Genomic DNA, 12,706 nt, shown 5'->3' with positions numbered 1-12,706 from the left:
GCGATGATGCACGACGTTCGCGTTGCACACGATACACGTTGCCGTGATATGCCACGCGATGGTATGTCCGCAATTGAACAGCGAAACGACACGTTTTCACGGCGAAATCGCCACCGCGATTTATTGAAACGGATACTGGCGATCGCTACCTGCTGCGGCTATACTGATCGGCAGCGAATTATTACCGGTAGCAAATAATTTACTGATGGCGCGCAATCATGCGCATCGTGATGTTCTCCAAACATTTATCTGCTTTTTTTTTTAATTATATATTATATTAGTTATCATGTAAAAATACTTTTAAAATTAAAATTAAAATAATTGTATAATTATATATTTCGTTAACTATTATTTATATCAATATATATGTACACTGAGAAAAAAATGTAATTGATCCAACGAAATGTCTTGTCACATGGTGCCAACAAAATATATACTTATTTCGACAAGTTATATATTGAAACAAATATGTAGTTCTTGGATTACACACATGAGAATTATAATCCAACAATTATATATTTGATTAAATATATAACTTGTTGAAATAAGTATATATTTTGTTGGCACCCCGTGACAAGACATTTCGTTGGATCAATTACATTTTTTTCTCAGTGTAGATTCTATTAAATCGAGTTTATATTAAAATAAATTGATTTCATTCCGACCTTCTATCGGAATCGCGATATAATCGCGAGTGATCGTTATATTTTCTGTCAATTTGCTAATCGTTTTTCATTAAGCACCTTTTTGGTATTCGAGTTTGCGGATCAATGTTAAGAATTATCGCCGTAAAAGTTTCATTTAATTGTTAATTCATGACGGATATTATTCTTTATGGAATATTTGGAAAAGGAATCTGCGTTTATCACGATACGTGGTAACGTGAAATCTTGTCGGGAAGTATGAATTTAATCAAGAGATTAGATTCAGTTTTCCCAAGCGCTGTCTCACCGTGGATAAGTTATGGCATTCTGCGGCGCTATCGATGCTGTTAGCGCGGTTAACGTTGGCTGTTAGTGATGATACACGCCACATTCAACGTATACTTTGGCTTAGTGCTGTAGCTAGCCCATCTATGCGATACGATATACGATTGGATCTAGGAACGAGTTTTCCTTTAGAAAAATTATTGACATATGATTATTTTTCGCATATCGGAACGACTTTATCATTGCCGCATATATGCATATTATACGACCAATAGACTTGACGGATACTTTGATCCTCGATTTAAACTAATTTATAATTCATAAAATTTTGTTCGTAAGGAAACGTTTTGCTAGCATAATAGTAAAATAATACTTGGAGACTTTTCCAAACCTTAGCACAGCCATATTCCCATCAGGGACCTTATATAAAAGAAAATTGTCTGTTTCATATTTACAAATGTATATTTTCCATTTATCTCAATATTTAAATAAACTTACATTTTTTGACAGAAACATAACACAGTTAAGAGACAAGTACGGTTTATGTAAGCAATATTTCGGGCTCTAATATTAAGTGTTTTAATATTAATTTTAATATTAAATTCATGCTGCGCAAATTAATATATTAACATTACTTTCATTGACATGTAGAAATAAAACCAACATCACACACACATCCCCTAAAAATAAATAATAATAAAATCAGTAATAAAAAAATAACACAAATGTTCGTCAAGCCAAATCAACGCGCCTTGCAATAGCTACTAGTGACTCAGCGCAGCAATGCACAACACTATCGTTGACTGTTTTCAGAATCCGTCGTGAGGTGGCAGCATCGCCTTGATAACGTCCATGATGACCTACTTGCGGCCGGAAGGGGTGGGAGAAGCCGCATAGCGCAGAAGCTCGTGTACGGTCGAACGTGCAGCATCGTGGAGGGTCGTGGAGCGCTAGTTGTTCTCTGCGCGCTTGCAAATCAGGAAATTGTGCATATTTGATCTGCCGGTGTTCTGACACATCGACCTGGGAGTCCACCTTCGAATAAGGTACGTCAGATCGAGTACGCGAATAGATAGTCACCAGAATACACGTATCGATCCACGTGCGCTGCTGCGCCGACCATTTTGTTGTCGGCCATTTTGATAGGAATGCGCAGCTATTAGAAGGCAGCCTACGGAAGAGATTTTTCAGCTAACAGACGTTCTATACCTTTCTGTTACAGGTAAAAGTGTCAACAACACGTCTCGTCTTGGAAGTTGGCTGAAGTTGGCGTTTCCTGTGACTTCTATTTCTCCAAAATGCCATTCTCAGCAGACGCGGCAGCGAATCAGATAGAGGAGCGTTTGAAGACGATCCACAACCTTATGTTAGAGATACAGAGCCAGCGCGTCCGCTCGGAGCACAATCTGAACAACATCACGAAGACGCAAGAGAAGGTCACGCCGGACGACAAGGTATCTCAGTATTACCAGCAGAAGCTGAAGAACCTGTACAACATCGCGATAAATGATTCCCAGCTGGAAGAAGAATTGCTGCGCAAGGTCCTCACCATGATCAACGAAATACGTACTATACGGTATGAGCGGCGCATCCAGGCGCGTAACGCCGGAAACAAGGAAACCATTAGGCGTGGAGCGTTGATGAAGATGCTGCTGAGCACTGCCCAGACCCTGCCCCTTTACGTGGGAAAGGTACCAGGTGGTAAGCCACCACCATTGTGCGGCGCAATACCCGCTGAGCCCACATACATTGCGAGAATGGGTGACATGGTAGCCGCACTGGTAAAAGGTAACGAAGAGGGCGAGAACTGGATACTCGCCGAGGTTGTGAACTTCAACCCTGCGACTAACAAGTACGAAGTCGACGACATCGACGAGGAACAGAAGGATCGTCATACTTTATCGCGAAGGCGAGTGGTGCCACTACCATTGATGAGGGCCAATCCCGAGACCGATCCGCACGCTCTTTTCCCAAAAGGGTCCACCGTTATGGCATTGTATCCGCAAACTACCTGTTTTTACAAGGCGATCGTGAAGCAACTACCGACCACTGCCACCGAAGAGTATGAAATTTTGTTCGAGGATGCCGCGTATAACACTGGATACTCTCCACCATTGAACGTGGCGCAACGGTATGTGATTTCCATTAAGGAAAATAAAAAGAGTAAGAGCCAGTAATAGACAGTCGAAAATGCGCATTTAAAGAAAACGAGCATTCGATTAAGCCTATCAGTTTCTGTTTCCGAGCGTTACTTCCTTCCCCTTTTGATGAAACAGATTGAAATGATCACGAACCATCAGAGCCAAAGAATAGAAAACGTGATTCGCAACCGCGAAATCGAAGCTGATAGTAACACGAAAGTATTAAGTTTTTTATCAGATTAAGACTTTTTCCTACCTACATTAATTTTGCAATAAATTATTTTTTCGTAACTTGGAGGTGTGTTTTCCCAGTTTGCAAATCCTTCATCCCAATATAATTAATTGATTTAATAAAATTCATGAGCAACATATCTATACGGTGTAAAAGTATTTATGTACTTCACGAATAACACAGCGATGTTTTTCACAATATTAGCAATTGTAATCATCCCGATGTGTTGTCCGTGAAACAGCTATCGAAATCGCGTGTATGTTGTTAGGATTAATTCTCAGCGCTAGGCTGGAGAAATGAGCACGTACTGACAGTTAAAGTCCTATTTCCGCGGTACTGTCCGTCATCCGGGGTAATTGACGTAGATTATAGGACGATAATAGCGGCATCCTTATGTACGCGGGTGGACCCGAGCCTGGACTCTGCTGACCTTTCGTGGAATCGGTTCTCCGTGACTGTCCGAGTAATTTCTGCCTATACGAAATAAATCTTTCTACTTGCGCGTACGTCACGAAGGTAGACAGAAGGGGGAGAAAGAGCGGGACGGGAGGAATAAAGAGGGCGAAATGAAAGCCGGAGCGGGCGAAAGCCAGAAGCCGCGAGTGCGAGAGCGGATCGAAAAAGATAGAGGACGGAAGAGGGAGTACCGCGCAATAATTGATTCCATAATCGGCGGCTGCCGCCAGACATCAAAGCAACTCGGTATCCGGAGTCGAACCCCCGGCAGACCGGCTCGGCTAGCCAATCCTCATTCATTATTTAACTTAACTACCCCCGCAACGAGAGTCATAAAAAAGTACTTTGATTCAGCGCGCGTTGCGGACACGGTGTTTTCGCCATTTTCCTCGAAATTAATCCTGAAAATTTTTCATTGATTTCTGGCCGCCGTTTCGATGGAGCTTGCACATTGAATAACATATCGGAGGGGTTTTAATTGAAACGCGAGGCTGGATCTGTCACACGGGTGAAATATCGTGCGTAATAATTAAGGAAGAGAGCGATTTCAAATAGCTTTTGAGGTATGTTTATTAAAACAAGAAACGTTAAATCATAGAAATGCTTCATTTTAATAAATCGTAGAATAAAATATTTATTCTTTTTATAGTTTCATAAAACGCATAAATATAAAGCTGTCAGCATATCTCAAAGCAATCTTCTTCTATCTTCAGCATGACTCCCGTAATAATAGAAATTATCTGGCCTGCGTAATGGCTTTTATGTGCCTTCTCGTGAAAGTTGTAACGGCCGATTGTATCTACTCTATGGTAGTTCCCTCTCTAACCGCATCAGAGTTCACCTCGAACCCCAGGGTCGGCCGGGGGTCACATGAATTTAGCGTAACGCACGATCTCGTAGCTGAACCTTTTATCCGTGCACCGGCGCGCCAAGCCGCAATCGAAATCGCGTTTGCAAGTACCGGGGCAAGCGCCGTCTAGCATTTCCAGCGACCGTTAGTCGCTCTCGATTGTCCGATATCTTCCCGTTTCCAGATAGTAAACGTCGGCGTGTCGGCAGAAGCCATTCTCAGTTCTGGAATTAATTCAACCAGCGATTAGCCCTCGCAGGGGTGGGTTCCAACCGAAACAACTTTCGTGCGTTCGATCGTGCGTCCGTCGACTGACTATGTCTGAACCGAGGCGTGCGTTTGTACGAGCGAGCCTAATACAAGTGGACTTGTAGCATGCGAGCAACCGGAAGCCAGGGCGAACTTGCGCCCGAGCACGCGAGCCGTACTTTCCACCCCAGCTCCTCGCAAAAGCAAGGACCTCTCTCATCACCTCCCCCGTGATCCTACGACCCGTTCCTACCCGCTCGAAGGTTCCCTTCGTTCATTCGTTCCACGTCTCAGTTATCTGAGTAATACCTCTCCTCCGGCTGCCTCACCCTACCCTTTTCTTCAATCTTTCTCTTTCTTTCTCTTTCTCATTCTCATTCTCTACCTATCTTCCGTCTCTATATCCCACTGCTGACCTCCTTCCTTTATCGCGCCGTCCTTCTTTTTTTCTCAACTCCGTACAAGCCGATCAGGGTAGGTTCACTTAACCCTCCGGTAATGGCGCGCTGTATTTTTCTTCGACGCTCGTAATTACGCCCGTGCTCTCGCGAGCATATTTTATTTCGTTCCAGATCGATCGGTTCCGACGCTGGTATCTGTCACTGCCTTCTGTTACCCCTTGCTCCCTTTTGCCTCTCTCGTGCTCTTTCTTTCTCTCTCCGTTCCTCTGTCCCTCTTCGTCTTGCCGGAGGCTTCATCCGACAGAGCGCGCTACCCTCTGGCGACCATTAGTCTTTCTTTCGATAAATTGGCGGGCCAGAGTGATTGCGAGATGTCACCTCGGCACCCTCACCTGTCCGTAACATGCATTTGTTGGTAATACAAGCGAGGCACCCTTGTTCGCGCTTGATTAGAGCCATATCCGTAATGATTTGGCAAGGCCGCACATGCTGCTTCTCACGCTTCCGTGGATGGTTATTTTTGAATAACACCATGTGTTCGCGTTCGCTCCTAGCACGCGTACTCAACTAGTCGTTCTATCGATCAAATTCACTTCAACGTGTGCCGCAGTCTTTCGCAACGGATCGTAATTTAGCGCTCTCTTGACTATGAAAGAGGCATGAAAAGATAAACCGCGGCTGGCCCACTAAATTCGTTTAAGTAGTACTCCGGAGCTCATTGAATTATTGATACCGGGGAGTAAATTGAAAATCGATAAGCGATCCAGTGCAATTTAACTTCGCGACCGTTTTCGGATGAGGGAGAGATGACAGCAGGCGGAACGGGGGTGGGAGGGGGAGAGGGAAAGGAGGCGCGGTACGTGCACACACGTGGGGGATTATGGAGCTCCTCGTGTGTCGGACGGGCCTCTGGATTTTCATTTTTTAATTAATACGCCGGGCACAATGGTACCCGGCAGAAGGGATCGATAAGGTCGGCTAACGAGCTGCCAACCTCTAATCCAACTTTACCTCGAAAACTGTCGGAACTCTTATACGACGTGGTAATGAGTTCTGGCCGTTGAACGGAAGAAAAGTCACGATGTTAATAGCTTCTGCCTTTGAGGCTCCCGGCAAAAAATCGCCGCCGTATGAAACGGCACGGTGTGCAACGACAGAATCCGGACAGCAGGCGAACGTGAGCGCGCGTGCCACTCCGGCTTGCCTCTGCACGAGCACGTCTCGTCGTGGATTCCGTTTAGCCTCGTTTAGCTGCGCGGCCAGGCCGAGGAAATAAAGCTCGCCGGAACGCGCCGTGCGAGCACCGACCCGATCTGGAACCTATTGGGTTTCGCCGAGTGCAATTTCTTCGCCGGCGCAACGTTCCAATGGCGCGGCGTGCCTCACGTTTCTCTCGCCGATACCGCGACACTTTAGACGAAACGATAGCGTACGCCGGGGTGTAGCCTGGCGTGCCACATACTTTTAAAGTACCGCATCAGGTCCCTCCCTGGGAGCCTCGCCGGCAGCTTAGTCGAACGCGACGATATCGCGAGGGAAATCACGTCGCCGCGAAAGTCGCTCGCGGAATAAATTCTTGATATAATTGTAACCGATTTTTTGGTGAGCCGGAAGCGCGACCCGTATTACGTTTCAGTTTTAGCTGTAGTAACATCATCGAAAGAACAAGCTCGTACCGAGGGAGTTCGAGTGCCATTACAATCGGGAAATAGCGGAGAACTCGGCGAACAATAGCTACGTAATTCGATAATAACGTATTTTGCATTAATTGTAGCTCAATTGTAGCGTGAATTTTCTCCCGTATTGCACATCATTAAAAGTGGTTCTTGCTGACAGAGACAACTGTCAGCGGACGGAACGGCATAATAGCGCTGTGCGTAATGACGCGTACTCAGATTACCAATTCAAGTACAAGCACAAACACGACTAATGCGTCAAGCGGTGTAATGCGTCGCCATAAGAGGCTTGCGACGTCCTCCTCTAGCTGTCAATGCCAGAAATGAAGCTTTCTTACCGAGCCGAGCGTTCATGACGTCGGCAATTCGTTATGTTTTTCGTCAACTAGACGCATTAGGAGGCAAGAGGGGAGACTGATGCATTAACCGAAACGGTTCTCGCTTACATATTTCAACGGGGCATTTGTCTCTCACCGTGCAATAGCCAATGTTCCGAATGCCCGAATGACATTCTCGTTTGTGGACGCGTGGAGCTATAGAGGCCCGAATAATTCATAGGCGGGTAGCTCCTCGTTAATTAATTGCGTTTGCCAATGAAGGCGGGCGGGTTAAAACTTCCTTCATAATTCAGGGCCATAATCGGTTATCGCAGTCATTACGGCGCGATACATGATCGCGAACGATGAAATCAGCGTTTTACAGGCGATTTTACGGCGCTTTACTGATTTGTAAAGGAATTTTAATCTCGCAAAATTTGCTAATGATAATTGTCGTGGCTCAAAAATATTTTAACACCAGACGATATTTTATTCAGAATTTATTATAAAGCCGTGAATACATCAGCAATTCACCGAAATTAACGCTCCTATAACACGTGCGATATAAATTATTTGTTCAAATATTTCGTATTTTAAATAATGTCACGCACGAAACACAGTCAGCCAATCGACTAAAATTGCGAGGCAAATATTTCCGTAAAGACTGCACAAAATTGTAAAATAATCTTATAATAGCACAGAATAATTTGAGAGAGGTAAATCTGTTCTCTAATCGGAGCATTTATCTTTAATGCAGGAAATAGCTTCCTTGCCTCCACAATGTGATGACTCGTAATGAATACACGAGCTTGTAATTTTTCATGACGAGGATTGCGCCGCGGCGGAATGATTAAAAACTTATCCATGCACTTTGATTCACCGGAACTGACTGAGCATTCGCATATTCTCCCGGGTCGTGAGGTCGTCGCGAGACCGATGGCTGTCCGAGAAGTTATTCCTAGAGCGTGTTCTGGAGAACTCAGTGGGTCACCGGGTATGTCCGGATATGCACGATGATTAATTTCTAGCTGCCATCAGCGATATTAGTTTTTAATGCACGATCATTGTTGTGGGAATTATAATAATTAGCTCGGAGCCCTGCAGCATTACATGTGCCGCTAGAGTTCCCAACTGTGTCATCCGCTAGTATATCCTGATTCTGTTTAGCCATACGAGAATGAGCTACTCGAGTACATACACAAATACATACGTGTGTACGTAAATTTATATATATATATATATATATATATATATATATACGTACATATATAATACAATCCACTACTTGTATAAGCCTAGATGCGGATGTAGGAATGTACATATATATGTCGCGGAAACTCCAGTCACGTTCAGCCAGCTGGCCAAATGCTTGACCGCCACGAAGAAGCGTTACCGTACAAGTAAATATGTGTTTTTGCATGTACGTGTAGAGCGACTCCGAGTGTCCATAATTACACAGAAGGATACACAACGGGCGACCCCGCCTTGAACGCGGAGAGTTGCGCGGGGTTTGCTGTAACCAGGAAACTTCAGCCTAGAAGTTACTTCATGATTCGCTTGTGCCCTATCAAGCTCAGCGAGTAATTCAGTAAATCCTAGGACATCAGCAAAGGTTGTATCAGTCTTGGTTAATTGGATAACTCGCGAATAACGATATTTTGTTGTTACATAATGTTAATATCGTTAGTGAGATAATAAATACCTAGGAGTTTCAAAGTGCCAGATTTACCCTCCCCTAAAAATTTTTATACATTTCAGTTTTATAATAATTTTGTTGATTGCCAAAACAATTTGTGTTGCTTTTGTGTTGATCCTTTTAGATATTTGACTTGATATTTTTCGATAAACAATTTCATTATAATTTTAAGCGTGTAGGTATAAAACTGTAGTACTTATCACATTTTTATTCGAAACGTTCGAGTAGTTATCGAATAAATCATAAGAAGCACATAGACATTTTGTTCATGTATCGAAAGCTGGGTCCATGCATACGAGTTGGTGAACGCGAGTCATCGATGTACCGATCGAGACACGGATCGTTGGCCGTCGACGGAGATCGTGGGCGCAATCGAATGCGTTTGCTCTCGCGGGTCTCGTTCGAAGGCAGCCGCGGGCTAACCGGTGAACCCGACCTAATTGAATTTCGCATACGAGCGCCGCGACGATTCGTCATTCCGGCGTCCAATTTGGACACGAGTCTCGCGCCACTCTCTTTTGGCTGTTCGCTTCGCATCAGCCACCGCGTCTTTCATCTTCGTCCTGTCGGCTGTCAGGACACAGCGTCCATCACATCGACGCTGTAGCGGCGTTTCGAAATTTCATCAAAGCGACATACTCACGCGTGCTTCCTGTCTCGCGGCTGAATGCGTAGAACTAATTGCACTTACCTGAAACAAGCAAAAAAAGGACACAGTTAGCGATAGCGTTTATCAGGACAAAACACGATATCGATCATGCTTGATGAAATGAGAGGAGGACTTGCACGTGAGATTACACTTATCACGGAGAAAATTCCTCGCAACATGGTGACATTTTGGGAGCACTGCCGCGGAAATGATTGCATCCACGGGGGTGAGTCTATTTTTAGGCAGAATAGACCTACCAGAAGGGTATAAGCACTGTGTATAAATTACTAGCGAATTTTCGCGTTCCTCCCTCAAAGATGCGCTCGGAGGCAACGCTATTGATTTTATGCTAAATTACTCGTAGTAATAATATACAAACACTTGGGCATTCTGCATAAACTGTAATCGAGCTAAGGGCAAGAAACGCGCCGGAGAAAGCCCGTTGTTTCTCTTCGTATCGACTATAAGGAAATAAGGGAAGGACAGGCTTCCTACCACCAGAGGCAGCTGTTTAGGTTCTCACATAGATTAACCCAGGTAGTCTTGGTTCTCCTTCGTCTAGGAGACAGACCTTCGGGCTGCCAGGAAGTCGCTCGCAAACTCGATGGCAAATTGTCGAGTCTTCTCGTGGCTTCCCTTCCCTCTCTACCCCTATCCCAGCCGCTTCCTGTAACGCTCTACTTGTCTCCTCGTCTCGCAACATTTGTCCTCGCACGGTTCTCTTTCCTTCCTTCGTCCTCTTCGTTCGCAATGAGTAGTCTCTATCCATCGGGAGCTCGCAAATCACAGGCTGGCGCGGTCCGTTCCAACCAAATTATCCGGGAAATTCCGAGCGTAAGGGCGTATACGCCGACATGGCGCGCACGGTTATACGGTACCTGCAACTCGCTTTGCGATCGAAATAATTTCCGTCGATACACACAGGCTCGACGCCTGATCGCCTTAGGATTCGCGAAGCAAGGTAATCGTAATTAGGTCGACGGACGAGCGAGCTATCTCTGTTTCTGTGTAAGTATATCTTACACAGAAACACGATCGATGCCACAGTGGAAATGTTAATCTGCATCTACATAATGTGTTTTATATGGATAATTATTGAGTCCAGAGAATATTTACCTAAAACTTGTAAGGTACTTCACTGCTGTTTTAATTATGATATTTATTGTCGAGCAGTTTGGAATAATTCGCGCCAGTTACGAAATAGGATAATTTGTCGAATAATTGTATTTAATTAAAATAAGTTTATTAAAGAATGGTGCTTTACAAAATTGACGTAACCATAAAGAAAATCAGTTTATTATACCTTTTTTCAAATACTATCGTGTTAATTGTGCGAGAATAATTAAATATAAAAAACTGCGGGGATTCTAATGTAATACGACATGAGTCAATCCGCTATCATCCTTCACCGCCAAATCTTGATCGGTTAAGTCCGGTAAAAGAATCTGCCACTGTTATCAAGAGAGTTCTTTTACTTAAGTCGAACTTGCAAATTGATCCATCCTACATCTAACATTTTTAAACTGAGAACATCTTGTACTTTATTTTCTTCTTCTCTTTCTGCTTCTTTCTCTCTCCTTCTCTTTCTTTCTCTCCATTACTGCTCATTTGCGTTGATTTTTTTGGCGTCTTCAACGAGCGTTCCAGAAGCCGTCGGCGTTCTGAAATTTTAGCTCATTTTCTCTGATCTATCTTTTAATAAATGATTGCAAACCTCTTCACTCGAGCAACAAACTTCGCCCAGTACAGGCTTGTAACTTCATAACTTTTGCGACAGGTATCGAGCAAACTTCCTATGTACATTAATATATACTGTTTATCCCTAATCTTTAACTACTTTCCTGTTTCAAGTCCCAAGAGAAGTGCAAGCTGAGATATTTTCCCGAGCGTTTGTTCTTTTTAATCAGTACCGCTAGTGAAGTGAATTCCGCTTAATATCGTTCGCAAGTATTGATTTATCAGAAACTGTTACATTAACGCGCCAAATCAAATGTAAATTGGAAATAATAAATAACTTAAAAAGATTGTATGATATTCGTGTGTAGACAGAGCAAATACGCTAATTTGTTCTTTCATAACATATTTGTTAGCTCGTTTGATCAATTTTTCTTGGTGAAAAGACAAGGAATGTTATCAGTATTACCTTTAACATATCCTTTGCAGACGTTGTTACATGACATCGTATGAGATCAATGGTATTACTGATACCATAAATAAATTTTGATCCTTTGTTATTCCTTTGCGCTACGTAAAGATGCTGAACAGACATTATCCTGGATAGCTTTTAATATTCTGCTAGCTCTTGAGCGATATGGGAATAAAGCCGCTGGCGCAAAATTTGCTTTCGAGGAGAAGGATTCGCTACACCGGGCTATCTTGACGCAAAAACGCTTTTACGGTTATTTTTAATCCATCCGGTGCATATAGAAAATTCATGAAAGCGCGGGAACGCGATCCTACACTATTTCTTGCTTGAGAAGGCAGGCGAAGCGCGATAGCGCAGGCGGACGGCCTACGTTTTCGCGTTTACATGGTAGGATTATTGTTTACACGAAGGAAGCCGCGCACCGTACGTCTCGCACAAGTTGGAAGTCGGTACCAGCGAGAAGGTAAGCAGAAACGTTACGTCAACATGATATACCTGGCAGAAACGCTATACTCTACCCCGCGGATTTCGAATCAAATGCTAAGGATTCTTCTGAAGAAGCAGGCTGTTCCTCATTTGAAATTGATCTTGACTACTCGCCGTTTTCCTGAATCCTAAATGAAGAGGATTATGTCTCGCGCAAGAATTCGCGAATCTACTGAATGATACAAATAAAGGTAAAAAGCTTTATTTATTAATAAATATTTAGTATAATTATATTATATAGGGTGTCCCATGGGAAGTTGCTGAAAGTAAACGATTGGTTCTCCCCTCCATGACTTCAGAAAGGGTCTTACGGTTAACGGTCGTTCATCTGAGTGTCCGCAGTTTTATTCTGGTTGTGGTAGATGCAAGTCCGTGCGCGTCAAAATGAGTAATCTGACGACGGAAGAAAAAATTTATCTTGTCGAGTGCTTCTTTTCCAGAGGAAAAATTTATAGCAATGCTTACAGGGGGTTTCGTA

The 12,706-nt window shown here is 43.6% G+C and overlaps 1 protein-coding gene across 2 annotated transcripts; it reads left to right on the top strand.

Annotated features, from left to right (window-relative positions):
• The first annotated feature begins 1,805 nt into the window (after window positions 1-1,805).
• On the top strand, window positions 1,806-3,361 carry LOC105282584 (SAGA-associated factor 29). 2 transcript variants are annotated; one of them, XM_011344640.3, is made up of 3 exons: window positions 1,806-1,975; window positions 2,152-2,383; window positions 2,447-3,361. In XM_011344640.3, exons 2-3 carry the CDS (start codon window positions 2,228-2,230, stop codon window positions 3,104-3,106), a joined length of 816 nt encoding a protein of 271 aa, XP_011342942.1. In that variant the 5' UTR covers window positions 1,806-1,975; window positions 2,152-2,227; the 3' UTR covers window positions 3,107-3,361. The 2 variants fall into 2 exon arrangements, with proteins under 2 accessions (XP_011342942.1, XP_011342941.1); XM_011344639.3 differs by having other exon boundaries at window positions 1,807-1,975; window positions 2,152-3,361.
• The last annotated feature ends 9,345 nt before the right edge of the window (window positions 3,362-12,706 follow it).

This window comes from Ooceraea biroi, chromosome 4 (assembly GCF_003672135.1).
Source record: "Ooceraea biroi isolate clonal line C1 chromosome 4, Obir_v5.4, whole genome shotgun sequence".
NCBI lineage: Eukaryota > Metazoa > Arthropoda > Insecta > Hymenoptera > Formicidae > Ooceraea > Ooceraea biroi.
The sequence above is the reverse complement of the archived record's forward strand: the minus strand, read 5'-3'. Positions and strand labels throughout refer to the sequence as shown.

Excerpts from the sequence above, each read along its gene's own strand:
- LOC105282584 (XM_011344639.3), top strand. The coding sequence starts at position 2,228 with ATGCCATTCTCAGCAGACGCGGCAGCGAATCAGATAGAGGAGCGTTTG.